The sequence below is a fragment of the Trachurus trachurus genome (assembly GCF_905171665.1).
Source record: "Trachurus trachurus genome assembly, chromosome: 3".
Classification (NCBI taxonomy): Eukaryota; Metazoa; Chordata; class Actinopteri; order Carangiformes; family Carangidae; genus Trachurus; species Trachurus trachurus.
Window position 1 is genome coordinate 34,499,262 of NC_139893.1, and position 22,348 is coordinate 34,521,609.

General features: G+C 42.2%; 2 protein-coding genes across 2 annotated transcripts; both read right to left on the bottom strand.

The window, feature by feature from the left end:
• Positions 1-552: 552 nt before the first annotated feature.
• On the bottom strand, positions 553-3,965 carry rwdd3 (RWD domain containing 3). Its single transcript, XM_083969309.1, has 8 exons — positions 3,933-3,965; positions 3,739-3,849; positions 2,976-3,208; positions 2,252-2,485; positions 1,938-2,056; positions 936-1,042; positions 825-857; positions 553-725 (listed from the first exon to the last, which is right to left on the bottom strand). Exons 2-7 carry the CDS (start codon positions 3,821-3,823, stop codon positions 847-849), a joined length of 789 nt encoding a protein of 262 aa, XP_083825435.1. The 5' UTR covers positions 3,824-3,849; positions 3,933-3,965; the 3' UTR covers positions 553-725; positions 825-846.
• A 1,692-nt stretch (positions 3,966-5,657) lies between these two features.
• LOC311001413 (apoptosis regulator BAX) lies at positions 5,658-17,661 on the bottom strand. The gene is made up of 6 exons (XM_083992501.1): positions 17,453-17,661; positions 13,523-13,571; positions 10,712-10,873; positions 8,777-8,909; positions 7,247-7,351; positions 5,658-7,147 (listed from the first exon to the last, which is right to left on the bottom strand). The coding sequence occupies exons 1-6, from the start codon at positions 17,523-17,525 to the stop codon at positions 7,049-7,051; spliced, it is 621 nt and encodes a 206-aa protein (XP_083848627.1). The 5' UTR covers positions 17,526-17,661; the 3' UTR covers positions 5,658-7,048.
• Positions 17,662-22,348: the final 4,687 nt, after the last annotated feature.

Genomic DNA, 22,348 nt, shown 5'->3' on the forward strand with positions numbered 1-22,348 from the left:
TCCATCCACATTCACATTCACAGCTATGTTCAATTTACCCAAAGCTACATGTAGGCCGGAGAACATTCACACAAAGTCATCAAATTCATGACTCGAGTCGGTCTGTGCCTGTGTGGGGTCTCTCTGGGAACTTTGGTTTCCTCCCACAGCCCACATACATGCACACTGGGTTAGTGTTGCATCAATGGCTGACGCTGGAGCTGGTGTGGCTTCTACAGTCTACGGTAGCTAGAACGAGTGGCAGATTTGAAGCAATAATTGATTAAAACTGCAGGCCATAATAATATTCCATAATCTTTGCAATATTAAAGCAGAAGTAAGCGATCCGGTCGTTTTGGCTAACTTCCTGTCAGCAGATGGAGTTAGCAGTCCCCGTCCTCGTCCCTACGTCACCACATTCACGCGCATCCCTTGGCTGCACACACAGAGAGGGCCGCCCCTTTATGCTGTTCTCTCTCCTCATTGGATAAAGGTTGTAGGATACAAGGAAAGTTTTCTCCTCGGCTTACAGCAGAGCAGAGTGACTGACAGACCCGTGTTTTGGACCAAACACTCTATATAAGTGATTGCCGTCGGAAGATATAACTATTTAAGACTTATATTAACACAAACATTCCGCTTACTTCTGCTTTAATATGAAGTGACAGTGTCGGGTTGTTGTGAAGCTCCTTTCCAGTGTTTTGTTGTGGTTCTCCTCCACTTGAGACGGAGTCTCCCCAGCGTTCCTGTGGAGGAGTCAGAGACAAAGTCAGGACCAAACTATGAGAACCTGTAGCACTTCATATCTTCACTTTCTGGGTAATAGGCTGAAGGAGTGGACTGACCAGAGCCACAGGTTGCAGCACATCACGTCCCTCCTGTGAGAGGAGACCGGAGGTGAAAAGTCCGAACCATGACATCAGATTCTACACTCCACATGCTGCTCTGTCACTCACTTAATGACGGCAGTATCTGCTGGTAGAGATCTGAGACGTGGAGCTCCTGGAAGGCTGCAGACAGCTCTGCTGAGGACTGGTAGTCTACCACCGCAAACCTCCGAAGCCTGACAGAGGACATGAGAGACATTAAGTCCCAATGTGAACACTCGATCACACTTACGCGCTTGGGCACTTGGCGTGTGCGTTCATGGGCTTAGTGTAAGTGCGCAAGTGTGTCCCACTTCTCTAACGACCAAAAGTGCAGCGCGCTTGATTTGCACTTTACTCACATTTAGGTTAATACCGCATTGGAGCGTAAGTATAAATCCCACAATGCACCAGCTGGTGAAGTCTGCTGTCACCGGGAGCCACAAGCAACGTTTGGGAAATGCCACCGAATAAATTTCAATAAAATTAATTATTACTTTCTAATGGACTTTTTAATCTCATATTTTTCAGTTTCAGTTTTGTTCTCTTCAGGCTACATTTACTTTTACATCTGATCATTTTGGCCTGTATGACGGAGTATTAGGGCCACATTGAGAAAAAACAAACACAGATTTCGAGAATAAAGTCATACATTTACGAGAATAAAGTCGAAAATTTACGAGAATAAAGTCGTAAATTTACAACTTTATTCTCGAAGTTTGTGATTTTTTTATTTGTCAATGTGGCCCTAATACTCCGTTGTAGGCCTGTGATCACATAATGAATTTTCTCTATTGATTATAACTTATGTGAATATTTTTCATTATGCTCTGTTTAATCCTATGTGTTTTTCGTTTTTTACTTACAGAGTTGGGCTTACACATTTATGATTTGAATCTTGCACATAGAGACACTTTTGGAGTAGATGAAGACTGTGATCCAGCAGCACTGTTTATTAAAACTGTTGCTGTGCACTGTTTCTGTTGTCATGATGGAGTTCTTTATACGTGAACAGATATAGAGCTCCAATAGACTCTGCTCAAAGCTTGGACATGTCATGTTCTGAATTAATACAAATCATGTGATCCCTACCCATGTTCACAGGAGGAAGACGAGGGGGCTTCGATGAGAACCTTCATCATCCTCTCCTTGCATTTTTTCCCAGAAGAATCCACATCCACCTTCACCGTCTTCAACAGGCGACAAAACTCCTGCGGAGGCAACGGTGACTAACTGTTTTTGAGTTTTGGACTGATGACATCATATCTAATCAATTACAACTGCCCTCTGGAGTTCAGCCATCAGTGAAGGAAATGATACACAGAATGAGCTTTGATGATGAAAATGACATAATGTTTCATATTGTGACACCTGGTGGCACTTTGAAGGTTGTTCAGTCCATTTACCTTGATGTCAGCTCTGGCTCCCTGCAGAATAACCAGTATGATCCGTCCCAGTAACAGCCTCCCAGTCAGCTGCAGCTGCTGGCTCCAGCCCTCCAGCAGTCCAACGTAACGGCTCCGAGATCGTATGTGGTCCAGAGACAGCACGGCGGTCCACCTCTCCTCTCTGTCTCTGTCTCCATCTTTCACCCCCTCCTCTGCTCCTCTGGTGTCCTTAGTCCCCTCCACATCCTGATGCTGTCACACATCACACAGCAGCTTCATCATTCAATTCTGCTGAAGTAGCTGTTGCTAATATTCATGAAATATATTCAATAATATTCAGGAAACTTTTCAGAGCCAACTTTTCAGAGCCACACCTCTGACTTACAGGGACTGAGACTTTTACATGTTTATCAAATGACTAAATCAAATAATGTGCTACAGATCAATGGGCCTTATTCACGAACCGCAATTTGTCCCACTTGTGCAGTTTTTACATAGATTGTGTCATTCACAAATGTTTTTTTATCCAGGATTTGTTTTTAGCTAAGAACAAAATCTATGCACACACAAGAGCATACTTACGCACATTTAAGAGCTGGTACTTGTGCTAAATAATACAACTTACGAGGAGATCACATTTCTGTGGTCTAAGAACACATTCATGAATCTGGCGTAGAGTTTTCCTAAGAAAAATTTAAGAAAAATACTTAAGAAGATATTGATGAATGAGGCCCAAGTTTACCTGGATCCACTCTACCAGCTGATGAACCATTGGCTCTGGTGATAAGGTTGCAGCTTGGTCCAGCAGCTTCTGTCTGATGCTGTGACACTGGGTCCTGGAGAAAGCAGTGGAGGAGACGGAGATGTCGGGGGGGCAGGAGGGGTACCGGGGGTGCAGGTGGAACAACAGACTCAGGTTCAGCGCTCTCTCCCCTCCGGTTGAGGTGTTTATTTGGACCAGGAACCCGTCCTGCTCTGTGAACACAGTCACAGCGTAGCAACAGAAAGGAAAATAAAACCAGCAGCCATCTAGACCAACATATGCCCTGGTCCTTGGCCAGAGTGGGGCCCACATCCTTCCTATCCTCCAGGACTGACTGAGAATCCTGTTTATAGACCTCGTCATTCAGAGTAAGACCTGAATTCTTTTCCAGCGAAAGTAAAGAATCTCTTTCAAGTAGTTTCTGATTTGTGAAACCTTTATTATATTAGTGCAAGTGCAAAAAAACACTGCATTTTTCTTCATAGAACACATTAGACCGGTCCTGATCAAAACCCACAATACCTGGTCCTGAACTTTTCAGATTTGGTCTACATTATCGCACAGATAGCCTATGCCTATGTCACAATTTCTGATTTAGGAAACCTTTATTCTATGTGTGAAAATACTACAAAGGGACCTTACAGCATGTTTTCGTCTGCATAGTTCACATTAGACTACATTTTCATAAATAGAAAGAATCACAAATCACCAATCAGAAGCTGACTTCCGCTGGGACACTCACCGGACTGCTGCAGCAGCTGGAACTCCCCCTGTCCGCAGTAGATGGCCGAGAGAATAGAAACCTCCTCTACTGCAGCTTCAGACATGATTCATGACGTCATCTGCACCACCGCTGCACGAGACACACAGCATTTAACACTTTAATACCGTACAGTCAGTAGACTTTTATTTTTTTTTAAATCTCAGTGGACTTACAAGTCCCAAAGCAAGTTCTGCTCCGGGATGTACTGTAGCTGTCCGCACCTACGTTGTCCGGGTAGCTCCTTACACCAAGAACAACTAGTTCCGGTCTGGTTCCATAAAGTAAACACAAAGGATTCAGGCTGTACGCCATCCAGCGTAATGCTGCCCTCCCCCGGTCATAGCCAGATCCTAACCAAAGACAGTGTATTTTGTCCTAACTAAATTCTCTCATATAACCCAGTAAACACAAATCATCAAGGTCAAGGAGAGATGAATGGTGATTTTATTTAGGACCATAAAAATCTAGAGGTTTAAAAACAAGTTGCAGAACAATATTTCTTTCAGATGTGTGATGTAATATTGTGTTGCATTCACAATGGCACCCTGTCATTAAGCGTTAACAGTAACACATCCCACATTGGACCATGCAGCTACATACTCCTGCCTCTCACCTCTCTGCCTGGTTTAGGCAGTCAGCCAGATGCTGCAGATGTTATTGTAGCGGATATAACTTTAACAAAGCAAACAAAACAAACATGAAGTGGTTCAGACATGGTTTGAATTGGATACTTAATTGTTTAGGCCTTACAGGCATAAATAAAGACAGATTATGTGACAAAATAAAACTAAAATTAGGCTATGTATTTGTGCTACTGAGTGGAGTTCTGACCCCAACCAAGCAGCCCAGGTGAGCTGATGATAACAGAGGAAGCAGAGGAGCTTTTCACCAGATTTCAACATGAACAAAGCTGTACAGAGGGTGAATGAATGTTAAAGATATTAAACAATTAACAAGTCTGTAGCTGTGATGCCATTTCCTATTTCTATTTTTTTTTTTAATGCAAGACTTTGTGGTTTAGTTTAAATGTGTAGTGATTTAACAAGAAGACATACTTCAGAGTGTGAGAGAGGCGTGTTGAGACCTTGTGTCAGGTCTGGATGACTCAGAAACACACACAGTAGGAGCAGACAGTGGTACAACACATGTGAAATTTATTCATAGACATAAGAAGACTCCAATCAGATTATAAAAATAGTCATCAGGTTGTATTAGACCACAGAAAAAGATAAATAGTGTGATTTCCCTCTTCAAATTGCACAATCAGTTTGGTAGCAAAAATACTTGACACAACACCACTCACTGTTTCCATTTGAATCACCACAATCATCCAGTTTCCACCAGACCACCTGACACTGACATGCTGCTACGAGTAAAAAAAAAAAAAAACATCATTTAAATAATTATCTATGGATCTATACACCAGTTTCCCCAGAGCAGTAAAGAATGGCCTTTAAAAGTTCCCTCTCCTCAGTTGTGGACCCGTTTCATATAAAATAGTACAAATGTAAAAACTAAAAGGACTTAAACAGCTTTTTTTGGCAGCAATTGCATCAGTTTAAAAATCTACCAGCATCTGTTCATCATTAAAACCGGCTGGTGTGAGAATGAAGATGAAATACTGCACAAAGCAACCGCTGATTACAGAGAAGTAGGCGACACACTGTTTTCTCTGTATGTCGACAGAGGTGCAGGTGTCCAGCTCAGGGTATAATAATGTGCACACATCTGAAAACACTGATCACGTGTGACAGTTATCATACAGACAGATGATTATAATATCAGTGTTTAAAGTGTGGGGAGTGAGGGATGTCACTGGGACTGCAGGTGGGTGGTTTTTACGATGCAGCCTTGGCCTCTTATGTAGTATGTGCCCCGTTCCTGTGTGTGATATACATGATCATGTAGACGATCACAGAGAGAAGGAGCTCATGTGCTAATGCTAACATGATTCCACAGTTCTAGACACATTCATGTACAAATGGAGCTAGTGTGCATCTCAGATGTGTTCACAGTATAGTAGTTAGTTAGCAAACGGAGTGACTGTCGACAGAAGTAAAACGTCACCGGTCTAGAACAGAAGAACTTCACCACGGCTGCAGAGGTGGAAAGATGCATTCAGGGACTACAGTCAAACAGGACTACTTCACATTCACTTTCTGCACACGCAAACATTTGGACTGTTAGCTGAAACCCTCTGGTTGAATCATTATGAAAGAGTTAAAAAAAAAAAAAAAAGTACAGGACTGTGTGCTTCAAAAGAAATACAGCCAACAGGAGCCTCAGATGACACTGTGTAGAAATCTATTGGTTTGAATTTCTTCACTTCAGATCAATTTAAGATACAATTTTAAAAAACTCAGATGCTTTGTTTTGTTGGAAATTATCCTTTTCCACAAATGAAATTGGACTTGTCACGAAAAGATGCATGCTCGTAGCCATGCTTAAATGTCTTCTAGGCAAACAGTTGACTGTAACAGTGACTCACTGTCTTAGCCTTGTTTAATCAGGTGATGGACGATTGTTGGTATTCATCTACTTCTTCAACCAGAGCATCCTCCTACTTTGTCACCTTTTAAATTATATGGAAATGTGAAGAATGTACACCTGAAGCTCTTGTGACTGTGTAGCTTCCAGATGGTATGACACAACATGTACGAAAAAAAAAGGTCTGGGTTGAAATCACTCAGGAGCCAACATGGCTGCCTCTCGCACAAAAATAACAAGATCAGATCAAATTTAAGGCACAAGCTGACATGATGAAACTACAGTACATTCAAGTCAGTAATTTGTTGGAGTTTGATTGGCTATTGCAAATGCAGCGGTTTTCACATCCCCTCAGGACCAAACCATTTCCTCCTCAGACCCACGAACAGACAAGGACCACAAAGAAAGGACCCGACACCTGGTCTGTGGAGGGTCAGGTCCTTGGGTCTGCAAGTGTTCATAAACGCTGTGTTCTGCTGACAAGAGCTGAGAACTTCCAAACGGACAGAGACAAGTCGTGTGACAGTTGCTCTTGTAATTTCATGAAAGGCACAGAATCATTGCTGGTGATGGAGACGGAGGAATTGGAGGCAGATGTGAACGCACTTTTATGTTCTTGGAAACCTGAGAAGAGAGGAGGTTTTCCTGCCTCTGATTACAGTACTAGACCTCCTCTGGTTAACGAGACGGAGGTTGAGGAATGGTTGTAATTAATGTCCAGAAAAGTCTTTATTAACAAGCTGTGTTTACCCCCAGGGATGGAGCTGCAGCCCTGATTGGAAGATTGTGAGGTCTTACGGTCTCAGCGTGTTGTCCTATAGTAAACAAAGGCTGCTACCAATGCTACTGATGCTACTGTGGCCAGAGTCCTCCACCGGGAAAAGCCACGGATCACCCCCTCCTGAAAAACACACAAGAACAAGAGAGCAAAATGAAGGGCTTTGGATCCTACAGACAAGTCCACCTACTGGACCATAAAACCACACTTCACTTCACTTACCCAGCCTCCCTGCTGTATGAGCCAGCCGTAGAGCTGCTCTCTGATGACTTGGAGAACCCAGCTGATGACCCTCCTGATGTTTTCTAGATGGTTGGTGGTCAGAGCCTTTAAAACACGAATGACAAGAACACAATAACAGAACGTTATGAGACAGAATTGTTTTTGAGGTAAAGTCATGCAAAACCGCTGATGCGCATTGCCACATTTAGGCTATGTACCATGTAACGTGTGTCTCATGACAGCTGAGAGTCAGTAATCGTAATTGTCTGTGTGGAGGCAAGTCACAGTGACTCTTGTGAAAGATTTGTGATTGGTGAAATGAACAAATCTGGGAGACACAAGGTTAAGTTCATGTATCCATTTAGTATATGCAGTTGAATTGTTGAGGTGTCTGTCATGAGTTGTCAGGCCATCCACAACACACCACATGACATCATATCATCCAGTCAGATGTTCTCTGTAAGTCTTGGAAACCACTTAAACAGTTTGATGTTTTACCTACTGAACCCAAATTCTTCCTTCTACACTGCCATCTAGTGGGAATTTAGACTAACACACCTAATTAAGTGAATGTCAATTTTTCAATGAGGAGCAACCTATAGAAATATAGATATTAATAATGTCAACATTCCTGTTTCTTCTCTTTAAATGGCTGGGGTTTAAAGGGTTTCCCATTAGAAATTGATAAAGTAGTGGCACTCAAATTTTAATATCTTAAGGGATAGTTCACCCAAAATACAAATTGCACTCATTATCTACTCACCCTCATGTCGACTAAGGGCTAAGAGAAGTTTCAGAGTTATCCGTGGCTTCTCTGAGTTACAGGGGGTCTCGGTGTAGCAGTGCATGTCCATATAGCGGTTGCAAATGGATAACACTTTTCTTCGTAACAAAAAGACACACCAAAAAACATCCAAATACCTCCATGCTGCTCGTATGTAATGTCCGTCTTGTATTGAAGCCCCGAAATGCGAAATTGTTCCGAAATTTTTTGAATAAGTCTATATTTCAGGCTTGTTTGTAGCGGAAGCTCCTCTTCCTGGTCCGTCCAAATCTCGCGCGATTTGCACTGGCGTCAGTGCGATTACTGTGGTAAGTGGTATCCATTTGCAACCGTTATATGGACATGCACTGCTACGCCGAGACCCCCTGTAACTCAGAGAAGCCACGGATAACTCTGAAACTTCTCCCAGCCCTTATTAGTCGACATGAGGGTGAGTAGATAATGAGTGCAATTTGAATTTAGGGTGAACTATCCCTTTAAGACATTAGCATTAGAACACTGTAATCTGATGACCTAAAGTGTGCAAACTTGACGTCTCAACATGGAGGTCAGAAAACATATTTTGTACCAATCTGTGCTCCATAATCAAGGGGCAAATAATATAAATGGTCCAGAACAGTTCACTTTTTAAAATACACACTACAGATTACATTTCCCTCTCTACTGAGCAACCAGAGGGTTGCTTAACCCTAACCCAGCATCCTCCCGAAAACTGGTCCCAGACTTCTAGCCGCGCTCTGTGTTACCTTGTGTATGAGCCTGTAGGCGAGGTGGAAGAGGGCCACCACTCGGCCCCAGTTGATGCCGTCAGCAAAGATGCTCCGGGCCACCTGCATGAAGATGTCTTGAGCACAGTTACCCTGAACCTGGCTGATCAGTCTGAAGGGAGGGAAAGGACACAAATTTAATTAACAACATTTATTTAACAAGTTACTGTTGGGGTCCACAGCCTCACCCCACCTACCTAGATCCACCATTCAACCTCGAAGTTTGTTTACCTCTGGGTTTACTGCTTCACATACAAAGAGTGAGGCATGCAGCAGGGAAACCCAGAAACAAACATGAGCTGTTATCTGTCACTACTGTCTGACCATTTTCAAGATATCTAAACAGTGATAACCGTGATCATTTTGGTCACTACAAATGCCATATTAAATTTTTTTTTTTCAATACTATTCTTGTCCAACAGTTGCATCCAGCTTGAAACTAAATATTAGGTGCTTTTCTTTTATTTTTGGCAACAAGCTCCTCCATGAATCATATGTTTAAAATGGTGTGTGGGGACTTATGACTAATATATCAACTGAATCTCAGCGTTTATCAGCGGTTGGATCAATGGAGGAAGGTTAAAAAATTGCTCAATCTAGGGACAATAAGATGATTAATAACCTAACCCTTATGACTTTAAACCAACACTTAGTAACTTTTCAATTAATACTATTCATATAATATTTTTTGTGATGGTACATCGACTGACAACAGGTTGAATGACACTTCTGTCATGGCCTGAGAGGGTCTGTGTCGCCTTCACTGGCCCTAAGCAGCTTCCCCCTTTCCCCATTCATGTGGGATTACCGCTATCATGGCAGGAGCAGCAAGAAAACTAAAGAAATTAAAAATTTTGTCCGAGGAGACTAAAAAACCAGAGAGGGACAGTTATGCGGAACGGCTGCGGAGCCGATACGTTTCTATTCTAGTCAGTGTATCCACCGGCTGCTGCTCCTCTGAGCAGGGCCGTTGCTAGGAATTCTGGGCCCCCTGAAAGAATACTATAGTGGGCCCCTGCCCCCTGACTATTCCACTTTTTTTCTTAGACTACAGATGTATTATCATTTTTTATTAAGCCTACTTTGTTTTAATGCTAATGCAGCATTACTATGAGTATTAGTCAGGGTCTTATCCAGAACAATTCAGTCATACAAAGATTAGACTACTGGGGTTTTTTGTGGACCCTACTGGGCGCTGGGCCCCTAGAATTATCACCACCTTTCCCCCCTATACAACGGCCCTGCCTCTGAGTCACGGCCCCTGCACCCGGCAGCCCTACGCAGAGCTTTTATTTTTGCTGGATGCTGGAGCACCGTGCATAAAGTCAGCACAGAGCAGCTCGTGCGGGACAGGAAATCGTGTACAAAATACAAACCAAAACACCCGGGTAATTTTCAAAATAAAATACACCATGTTTAAGGCGGATCATATTTCCCACGCTACACCTTGAAAGCGTTGTAACGGGCTGAGGCCTGAAGTCAACATGTCAAGAGGTTTTCAGACACCATGAATGAGGAGACACTGGTGTAAAATCACAAAACAGGCAGATCAACAGGTCAGCACCGAGTTGTTGCACGTGCCGGTGCTCATGGGAAATGGGGTCTTCCTTCAGGCAAAACACAACCGCTCTGGTCCACTGGCGCCGCCAAACTCAACCAAAAATGAAAGTTCTTAAGTGTTGCTTTAAATAATGAAAACTTAATGGAAACCTGGTTTTTGTTCTATACATTAATGTGAGGATCCTAATCATCGTCACTCATTCAACTATGTTTACATGTTACACAACAAACACTTCATAGACTGATCTCTACTCCTCTCAAACATATAGAAGGTTTGTGCTGCTGTGTACGAAATCAACGAGTGTGAGTGAAGGAGTCTGAACACCTTGATCACTGTGACCAGTGAGATCTTACCGTTGGAACTCGACGTTCCTGTTGAGATCATCGGCGATCTTGAGCAGCTGCTCCACCACCTCTTTGACCTGCGGGTCCCGCTGCTCGTCTGGACGTCCTCCCAGGTCCTCAGAGCTGACGTGTCGAGCAGGGTCCTGTGTGTTTATGCGCTCAATCACGTACCTGGGACAAAGGAAAACTACTTTATCAAGAGAGAATCACAGGTCGTTTCTTCTTTGTTTTTTCAATGGAATTACAAGTTTAGCTTATTTGTGGGAATCCCCATTAGCTGAGCGCTAGAGCACTGCTAGTCTTCCTGGGGTCCACATTTAAAAACAGTACATTTAAACACACATTTACAATCACAACACGAAAAAGACAAGACAAGTCAACAAAAACTTATATTAAATCTTTACAATAGGTATGAATCGTCATCTACATCAAAGAACATAAATAAGACACTCCAATATACAGTGGCTATAAAATAAAATAAAGGGGTAAAACAAATCAAAGTGACAAGATAACCTACATGAGCCTATATAAAACCCTATACGTGTATGCATGTTTGTGTGCATGTATGCTTGTGTGCACGTGTATGCGCACATGTGTTATGTTACACATATGTTATGTTACACATATGAAATTCCAAGATGTTTTTTTGTTAGCTTTTTAAATGATTTCCGTGTGAGGTTGATAATTGGAAAGTGCAGCTAATCTACCGGTACCTCACTTTCCACTGTAGCTACACCTATACTAACACAACTAAGGCTTCCAGGAAAACTGGATTGTGTCACAACAACCAGTATAAATGCAGGGTGTCCTGTGACCTTTGACCTTATGAGGAATTCCTTAGTATCTGGTTAAAATCTTTACATTTGAATAAAGAGCTGAAGTAACAGTATCGTTCTTTTCACTAACATTGAGAAAACATATTTACAAAGACACTCCAGAAAAGTGGCTGTGCTACAAGGCCCAAATAAAAACCCCAAGGTTAGGTCGTTGTGGCTTAGGCAACAAACATCTGGAGGCTAGCTAAACTTGCTAATGTTTAGTCCGCAACGTTTTGAAATATTTCATAGGATATTTTAGGCAACAAAAGGCTTAGCATAACTCAGGGTTTCCCGCAGCGCTTTCTTGTTAAGGCGGCCGCCTTAACAACAAAGAGCTGCCGCCTAAACTAACGTCTTAAAAAAATAAAAATGTAGCGATATTCACAGCACACACACACGACGGTGACATTAACGCGCGCCGCCACGTCTGCTCATAGCGCAGCAACAATGCAGCAGCGTCAGGCCGTCACTGAAACGCTCCGTGGAACCGAGACATAACACGGCGCGCCCGGTGTAAAGTTCCCAGCCCCGGTGACCGCGGCGCTGACGATTGGGGGTGAGTCGCGAGCGTCATATCTTGGTAGAGCACGGCCGCTGCAGCGACCCTCCGACAGTCCCATCGCTGCGTGTCAATCCCCCCTCTCACTTTCTCTCCGCGTCCCCGTCTCTCTCCAGCTGCCCTTTCAAAATAAATGCATAAAAAGCCAGAGAAAAAAACTAAGTAGGGGAAACACTCCTTTGTGTTTTCTGTCTTTTTATGGTTTAGTAATTCTTTCATTGGTGTAGTAGCAGCGTTCAGTTACCACGAGCGTAGTTGTGACCTGTTGTGATCATAGATGGCATGGCATATGTTTTTTATGTAAGTCCCTGCGAAAAGTCCCATGACCAGCCAAACTCCTAAAAAAAAGCGTGATTTATAGTTCATAACATGGTACTTTTGGCATATGGCACCAGGGCCGTTGCTAGGAATCCTGGGCCCCCTGAAAGTATACTAAAGTGGGACCCTGCCCCTTGACTTTTCCACTTTTACGTATCTATTATCATTTCTTATTTAGCCTACTTTGTTTTGATGCTAATGTAGCATTACTATGAGTATCAGTCAGGGTCTTATGCAGAATAATGCAGTCATACAAAAATTAGACTACTGGGGTTTTTGTGGGCCCTACTGGGCGCTGGGCCCCTATAATGATCATCACCTTTCTCCCCTATACAACGGCCCTGTATGGCACTACAGGACCAGTTAAATATAAAACACAATTTTATACAATATACTGTATATAAGTAGGGGGTCCCCGCTCCATCTCTCCATCAGTTTGGGGGTCCTTGGCCTGGAAAACGTTGAAGACCCCTGCTCTACACACCACAGAGAAGCACACATGCATAACAGCAGCGCGCATGGTGAAAGCGAAACTTAATACGGCGCACCGACCCCCCCCCACCCCCCGCCAACAGGACAGACACCACCTTAACTAACACATTTTCTGGGGGAAACACTGATAACTCCTAGAAACTGTGCTCGAAATGGCAACCTGTGGTAATGTCATGAATATATATTCACATTGAGTAAGGAACATGCTGAGGAAGAAAGATAGTCTTTTTTTTTTTTAAAACCAAATTCCTAGACAAGACTGAAAGGCCTAAGTGGATTGAAATATGTAGAGGTCTGCCTGTAACAGAACACACATGGGGAACAACGTATGTGGAAATAACCAGTTAAATGTAATGAAGTTCCATATTAAGAATAAAGAGCAAGTGTTCAGTTGCTTTACTGCTCTGAAGAATCTTTGTGCGTGTGACTGTAGGTGATTAAAATATTTGATATTTAGATAGATAAAAGGATCAGACTGGTGCTATTCCATTTCAGTCAATCAATACTCAGCTCACAGCTCCACAGTGGAAGACATTTTTAGCCATTTGAAACAGAAAGAAACAGAAAATCAATATTTGGTTGGGTCAGTGTTGAAGTTGTGACACTTTGCACTTGTGTTTTGGTGAGACTTACCCTCTGAGGACCACTGCCCCCGTCTCCAGGATGGGATCATCGATGACATCTGGAACAGTGAGAGGACCAATCAGCACAAGATCAAGGGAATCAATGTGGTTTCCAAACACTTCATCATAACATGAATGATTATATTCAGTACAGAATCAGAACATTCAGTATGTGTGAGCTTGAGTGCATATGTGTATATGTATGGAAGTACATGCATGTCCATGTACATGTTATGTGTGTATACTCATGATAATAGGCATACAAGTGCTTAGTAGCAGTATGTGCACGTGAAGTATTCAGTGTTGACCTGGGGTGCTTCTCATAATGATGAACTGGTTCAGAGTAAAAAGTAAAAGGCAAACAGCTAGGATGTGTGCACTGCACGGCAGCTGCACCACTACATCACTAGTGGAAATCACTGACAGTGTGGTGGTGAGATGAATGATGCTGTGAAATTTCAGTGGCTGGGCTCTGGTCTGTATTTGTGCTGCCGCTGAGTGCATAAGGGGGGAGACGATGGAGTGAATACAAACATGTTAAACAAAACCTGACACTGTGGCTTCATTCGTAACATTAGCCGCCTTTGTATCCATTAACTGGTGGTACAGTATTTCCCATCACTGCATGAAGAAAATATCAGTAAATGTAAATTAACAAATAGATATTGTTAAACCCTGGATTTAGTTACAAAGTGTAAAGTCAAACAGAAATGTAATTTGTATTCATATACTGTTTAATGCCAATAAATGGCTCTTCTTCTTCATAAGGTGTATGTGTATGATTAAACTATACTTACTATAATATAATAGTGGCATAAAATGATCTGAAGAAGACAATTATTATGGCTATATTAATCATCAACTAAAACGTTTAGGGTTTATGAATTTCTCATCGTTATAATTACTGCAATTTATTATGATATTTATTTGGATCGATTTCCAACATCAGTTTTAACAAAACAATGGACATCTTTGACAAAAATGAGGGGGAATCAGTTCAACCATCTAATTCATAATACAGATAAAGAAAATATTTCCTATTAAACCAACACGAAGCACAGACGCTGTTTGCCTGGGGCTTTACAGTTACAGATTTTATGTTACTGGGAGGTGGAACACAATTTAATTTAATTGGATTGACACTGTATTACAATGTGGTAATAGCCAGAGGTCTGATCTGTTCAGCTTTGTCTCTTACTAACGGTGGATTCAAAAACAGATTCACTTTTTAAATGATTCTACATAAATTCTGAAAATCCTGAGGTTGATCTTTCTCCCTTAACACAGTTAAACTGTATGGAGGTGCTAAATATTGTGTCTGGGCTCTGGGGTTCTGGCTGATTCAGGACATCAACCAGGGGGACAGACTGAAGACAGACCTGAGATCTGTTTGGGTTAGAATTGGGTTAAAATGTTCTTTGGCTCCACAGGTGATGAGTAAATGGTGTGTGGATTCTGCTTTATTCAGTCTGTGTCATGCTGATCAACACAAGCAGATGAAACAGCGACAGACTTTCAGTTTCTGTCTGTCTGTGTACACAGGACAGTCGTCATTACAGATGAATCATCTGCTGCTTCATGACGTTAACTACACAGAATGGTGATTGATGCAGGGCTTAAAGTAAAAAAAAATCCTGAGCCTGAACTTTTTTCCAAGGAGCGGGGGTGCAGTGGATCCGACGCATAGCCTACACATTATAGGCAATTTAGAAAACAACTTTTTGGCATTGTGCTTGGTGATGTACACAGGGTTCATACACATTTTAACCAACAAATTTCCATGACTTTCCCATGACTTGGCAACAAGTTACCATGACATTACAAGACCTCTAAAACATCAATATATGCATGAAATGTATGAAAACTATGTGTAAAAAAAATAAATAAATAAAATAAAAAGTGGAAATGTCAAAAAATAGATCTAATGACAATGGGCTTTATCCTTTTTCCACTACTTCCTGAGCTCAAGCCCGCTTCATTATTACATACAGACAAACTGATAAATCCAGGTGTGTCTGACCTCACAACAATGGTCATTTCCCCCCAGAAAAAAAATAAAATGTGATTTTAACACATTGAAGCATTCTGGTGTAGCCTACTCTGAGAAGAACATGAAGGAAACATTTGTTTCAGATTAAAAAAAAAAAAAAAAAATAAGAAGCACATTGAGTATTGACTGAGGGTCCTATAGCTTTGTTGCCTTACAATTGTAATCTAGGGGTCTGGACCAGCCATTCAAGGGCCCGTTTCCTCTGTTATGGGGGGGGGGGGGGGGGGGGGGGGGGGGCAGCGTTGCGCTGCGGACATGCACGGAGAAAAAAAAAAAAAAACGAAATCGAATGCGCGCCGTTACGTCCGCTCGGACCACCAGGTTCGTTTGTGCCGACGTCAACAGCGGCAAGAGACCCGACGCTACCTGGCGTATCACTGCCTCCAGCGAGTGACTGACTCACGTCACCAGGCTCATACAGTACGCGCAGGCAGGCCAGGGTTGTCTTGCATACGACACATTTAGCTTTGTCTTTGTCCTCCGTCTTCTCCAGCCATGAACTTCTCTGTGTGCAGCCAAATATTGTGTGTGTGTGTGTTTTTTTTTTTTTTTTTTCTGAAATTTTCAAACGCCGGAGATCCGGCACGGGGCCGGAATACTTTAAGCCCTGTTGATGTCTGTCCTACAGATTTGAATGACTCGCTCATCTGTTTTGCAGCTGTTTTCGGTTTTGGGAAACCAATAAAGATGCACGGCTGCGCAACTAATGGTCAAAATCACAATAGAGCCATCTGTAATATTCAAATCCCATAAGATGTTTATTTTTTGATAAAGGTAAATGTGGCACACTGGTGTGCACTGTTACCATAAGTGTCTATAGAGCTTGGTATAATATACTGTAGGCCTACATGACTAAAAAATATCTGAGATGTAAAGGAATAAGTTTGTTTGGTACAAGACTAACAAAAATTTACATCAGTGTAGTGTTTCTCTGTGAAAATGAAAGTGTGTATGGTTTTTGGCATGGTGTATGAAGGCCTACAGAGTCTCAGTCATTTGATTTAGTCTGCCTGGATAAACTGGGCGATGTGCTTGAGTTGGTGTGAAGTATGTCATCCTCAACTACAGTGTTACTGCTTAAAAATGTTGCTTTACATCTATTACATAGTGAATACACAGTTTTAAAAAGTTTCTTTCACTCGTCTTCGGGTGACGTCATCTTCCTGAGGCCATCAGCCTGTGGTTATGTCGTCTCCATCTCGCCCTTTCACCTTAACAATAAAGCTGTAGCTAATCAATGTTTGACGGTCACGTATCTCACTGTGGTTTCTCTTCAGTGTTTGTAAGTGTGAAGGCTCCACGGAGAACAGCGTGTCCTCCCCGAGCAGCACCGCTCACACTGCGGTCAGGTCTGGCTCTTTTATACCGGTAGGCTACGTTGTTTGTCAGCAGCCGCACCGAGCCGACCTGAACTCAACTCATCCCTGCTTTACAACCACTGGCCTACATTAGCTCGGTATGAATCCAGTCGTATAGTTTTCACTAATAACCCAGTAATGCTGTTGTAGAGTCAGTTCAACCCAGCAGCAGTGCAGCTGCTCTGTCAGACACACAGACTTTGAGCAGCTCTCTGCTCTCCGGACAGAAACCTCCAGGTGTGGCCCGCAGCGGCCCCTCGTCGCCGGGGTTAGGTCCCGGGCTCGGGGCCGCTTACCGGCGGGGCTGGGGTAGAGGCTGGGGTCAGGTTAACGACAGGAAACGGTCGGTCGGAGTCAAACTTGGGTTCATGTCGACACAGGGAAATATGTCGACGCGTTCACGGACTTAATTCCTGACGAGAAACAAGGACGTAAAACACTGGCGGAATTTAAAAAGTTGTCGCGGGCCGACTCGACTCGGCTCGGCTCGGCTCGGCACGGCTCAGCGTCAACCTGACATGGCTCCACATACCTTCTCCACCCACGGCTCCCTGAGGCTCCTGCTCTGCGTCGTTCCTCTCCTCTTCTCCCCGCCTGTCAGCCATGACTCACTCCACACCGACGGTCAGGTCAGCTCTACCACCACAAAGTATTCCTCCGACATGTACCGTTCAGGTGCTCGGTTGGTTCACGGAGCGGCGTCGCTCCCCGGTCTGTGCCTTCCGTGAAGCTTGCTGCTTCCCATGCAATAACAAGGAAGTGACACGGAAGAGACAGAGCGCAGCAGAAACCGGCTCCCGCTGTACGAGTTTTTTTTTTTTTTTTTTTTTACAAAATAAAGAAAGGCCTCCCTCATTTTTCACTCCTCCCTTAACTTATTTTTAGTTCAATAGACTTTGCCATACTGTATTCAGAAATAGGCTAGCCTACCACATGACGTCAGGCGTTACAACCCACTTAAGTGTTGATTGCTTTTCATCTAATCTTAATTTAGGCCTAGCTACATATCCGTGTCCCACTCACTGTGTCTGTGATAATAGCATATACATTTTCTAAAGACAACTGTTATTCCCTCATCCTTTAGTTTAAGCGTTGCCTATCTGTGCAAAAGTTTTAGGCAGATGTGCAGTGAATGAACAGAAGAGAAATCTAATCAGTATTTGGTGACCACCCTCTGCCTTAAAAACAGCATGAATTCTTCTAGGTAGCCTACTTACACACAGGCAGAATTGCAGAATAACAGCTCTTGTGTGGATATCGGCTTCAGTGGAGGCCATAACATCACTTTTAGGACTTGGACTTCTTGTTCTTCTTTAGGCTTGAACTTACAGTGACATGAAAAAGTTTGGGCAACCCTGGTCAAAATGTAGCCTACTGTATGTTAATGCCAACAGTTCATCAAGTGGAAGATGAAAGGATCTCTTAAAGGCATACAGTTAAAGATGACAAATTCACTTCACATTTTAAACAATATAATTTTTATTTATTTATTTTTACTTTTTTTCATCTTTTACATTTTCAAATGACTGAATGAGAAAAAGAAAAGGACCTGCAGTAAAAGTTTGGCCACCCTCATAGTTACCTATGCCCAGACTGATAAGCATTCTTACTTTACTGCCTACTGTAAATATTTCAAACTCGAAACTCAAAATAAAACGCTGGAAAAGTTGGATCTGAAGTAGAGCTGTCTTTAATTCACTTAAGAGCAAAGCAAAGAAAAAACAACCTGAGTTGCATACAAAAAAGATCAGAAAAATAAAAGTTAGGAACTACATGCATGTAGCAATGCATGGCAATAGACAAAGGCGACTGAATAATACCGTTAACGCATAAACTCCTGCATTAACGGTGTTATTCAGTCGCCTTTGTCTATTGCTAATCAACACTATATAAATATAGTGTAGCTCATCCCAGTACCAGTGGGTACCAGTCCCTTTTAGTTACTTTTATTACTTTTATGGCTTGCAACACACACACACACACACACACACACACACACACACACACACACACACACACACACACACACACACACACACACACACACACACACACACCCAACGCTAGTTAATCAACACTCCCATGTATCAGGTTGGCCTCTCTGTAAGCCCATTTCTAGTCAATGTGGTGCGTCTCTCAGTTTTGTGGTGGTATTTTTTATGAAAAATGAGGTAAAGGTTTAAGAATAACAAGACCTGTAAAACAATATTATTCCACCTTTAAAAATCAAGTATGATTTGTTTTATTATTTCAATAATCAAAGTATAATCATTTTAATTGGTTTGATGTTTATTATTTTGATATTATATCATTGTTTGATTTACTTGTTTGACAGGGTAATGCTCTATACTCAGTAGAGTCATTTGCGGGGACCGAGTGAGTCCATGTCTATGACAGCAGTGGTCTGAGGTTCCCACAGATGACCTGTTGCTAACCCCCAGAGTGATGTACCCCTTTAATCTTGCTTCTGGGTGGGCAGGGGACCTGAGCACAGTGAAGCGTGTCCAATTAATGTTGATTTAAAGTTATGACATCTCAGATAAGGGAATTGTGTGTGCGCTATCAACATGCGTAGATGCAGGATTGTCTGCTTGCCAGCCTAAGGGCCCTTGATTAACTGGCTCTCATAAGTATGTGTATTGCAAGCTATGATATGGAAGTCATAAAACAACTTTTGACAGAATTATGGGTGCAAGATAAGCTCACGGATGAGAAGAGACACCTGTGTAGGAGGAGTTGAGCAGGTCCCCTGGCACCAGAGGAAGGGGCTGGTGGAGTGAGATACTGAGCTATATAAGCCCCTGCACTAGGCAGTTTGATTCAGTCGCTCGTTTGTGTTTGTCGCAGTGCAATGCCTTGCATGAAGTTCCTAGCTTTTATTTTCTTATCTTTTGTCTATGTATGCGACCCGGATTGTTTTTCCTTTGCTTTGTTCTTAAGTGAATTAAAGACAACTCTACTTCAGATCCATCTTTTCCAGCGTTTCATTTTGAGTTCAACGTTTATTTTTATTAAGTGGTGTGGGACAACTCAACGGCCCAGATTTTTTCTTTCATCAGTTTCAAGTTGGCGCGTTTCCACTGCAGGTAATTTTACGGGGCCAGCCCCGTTGGTGCGTGTCTCCACTGCAGGAACCTCCCCCACAGGGCCGCTTACTTTTATGGGGCCGAACGGAGTCCCTTTGATATTAAAATAATAAATAAAATAATCCATTCTTTGATTTTAACAGTGGCGCAATATTCTTTGATAGGTCTCGTTGTTTCTAAACCCTTACGTCATCTGTTATAAAATATGCTACCACAATGGCATCTCATTCCTCAACCAGGAGTTGTTGAAGGATCACACACTACCAAATATGTTTTACACACACCACCACATGATGGCAACAGTGAACCATATATAGGCTATAACTCTGTTGCTGGCACTGTGAGAATCTGTAAGCCATGTGTCTGAGTTGTGACGATGGACTGAACAGCCCGAGGTTTGTTTTTTTTCATGTTTGTGTTTGTACTTAATCAAATGTTAAATGTTTAACCACAATATTACACCGAGCACTGTCTGTTGTCTACAAGTCTCAAAAACTATTTGCACTGAGAAGGCTGAAAAAGAAAGGGTGAAAAATAAACCCACAACTGCCAATCATCAACACACACTGTATATTGTGTGTTTAATCTGTACATCAATAAACTTATGAGTTATTAATGTTCTGAAACTATTTCTTGGTGAACCAAAGTTGCAGAGGTGTGAAGCTAAATGGATTTATATAGGGCTTTAACAGTATTACTGACCACTATACATTCCTCAACCAGGAGTTGTTGAAGGTCAACCAGCTTGGTTGTGTTGCTCACTCGAGCACATACAGCACGTCCAAGCTGATCCCACAAGTGTTCAATTGGGTTTAGGTCTAGACTCACAGCAGAGCAGGTATGTGACTGACACACACCTGGCTGCACTTAGAGCTCAGAACAACAGTGAATACCAAAAGGAGAATATTGCAGGGAATTTTGGAACAATATTTTGGGGCGCCACCCACACATTTAGCTGAGTTGCTCATTCTACAGATCCTTACAAGTTGTACTTTGTTGTAAAGGTGACAAATCAGGCTTTCCAATGATATAAAATACAACAATTGGTGTATTAAAGGGGAGAAAAAATTGACTGAAATAATATATGAATTTATTTAGACATAATACAATTACCATCCTGGTTGGTGAAGACACATAATAGATTTGTAGGAGGTGATGATGATCTATGCGCTTGTTTTTCTGGGTCTTGGCTGGTTAGCACATGTGTACTACTATGTGCTCAGTTGCTGCCTTTTTTTCATTGAAGAACTAACATGGCTCTGCTTTGAAAAATAACCTTTACTATGACATTTTCCAATGTTTGGGTGTGGACAGGCACATTTCAATGTAAAAATCATACAATGATAATGATAGTTTAATGGTGTAGAGTGTTGTTCCTTTCCAGGCAACACAACCCGAGCTGTGTCAAAAGACAGATAAAAAGTAGGAGAAAGAAAAAGAGGAAGGACAAACACAACCACATGAGTCTCAGCGTGACACAACTGATATCTTAATTTTTTGCATATATTTCATATTCTTGACATCGGTTAGGGATACCTCTTTCCCCGCCTCCTCATTCCAACCAATCATATCACAAACCATGATCACATTGGCCTTTACTGTACATTCCCCAGAATCGCTGAATAGACAAACTTTGTTTAGTCATGGGCAAGACACAAAGTGGTTCCCCTGGCTTCACACCTAAAGCTGTCCTTTATCTTCTTTGAAGAGCTCTGATGGTTCGATTCCAGCCATTCTCTTAATGTGTCTGCCAGGTTTCTCTACACCCCTGTGCTGTGTGTCCCAGCTCAGTGCTTCTCTAATACAGTGTTGGAGCTGATTTTCCAACCAGAACATACAGTGTTACATTCTGACTCCTCCACTCGACCAGGCCCTTTAAAAAGTTAAAAATGAAAGATAATAATGCAATCCCAAAAATTTGTTATCACACAGACTACCAAATATGTTTTACACACCACCACATGATGGCAACAGTGAACCGTATATAACTCTGTTGCTGGCACTGTGAGAATCTGTAATCCATGTGTCTGAGTTGTGACAATGGACTGAACAGCCTGAGGTTTGGTTTTTTTAGTGTTTGTGTTTGTACTTAATCAAATGTTAAATGTTTAACCATAATATTACACCGAGCACTGTCTGTTGTCTACAAGTCTCAAAAACTAAAGCTGAATTCAGAACATATTGTGTTTAATGTGAGAAGGCTGAAAAAGAAAGGGTGAAAAATAAACCCACAACTGCCAATCATCAACACACTCTGTAGCTACATTGTGTGTTTAATCTGTACATCAATAAACTTATGAGTTATTAATGTTCTGAAACTATTTCTTGGTGAACCACAGTTG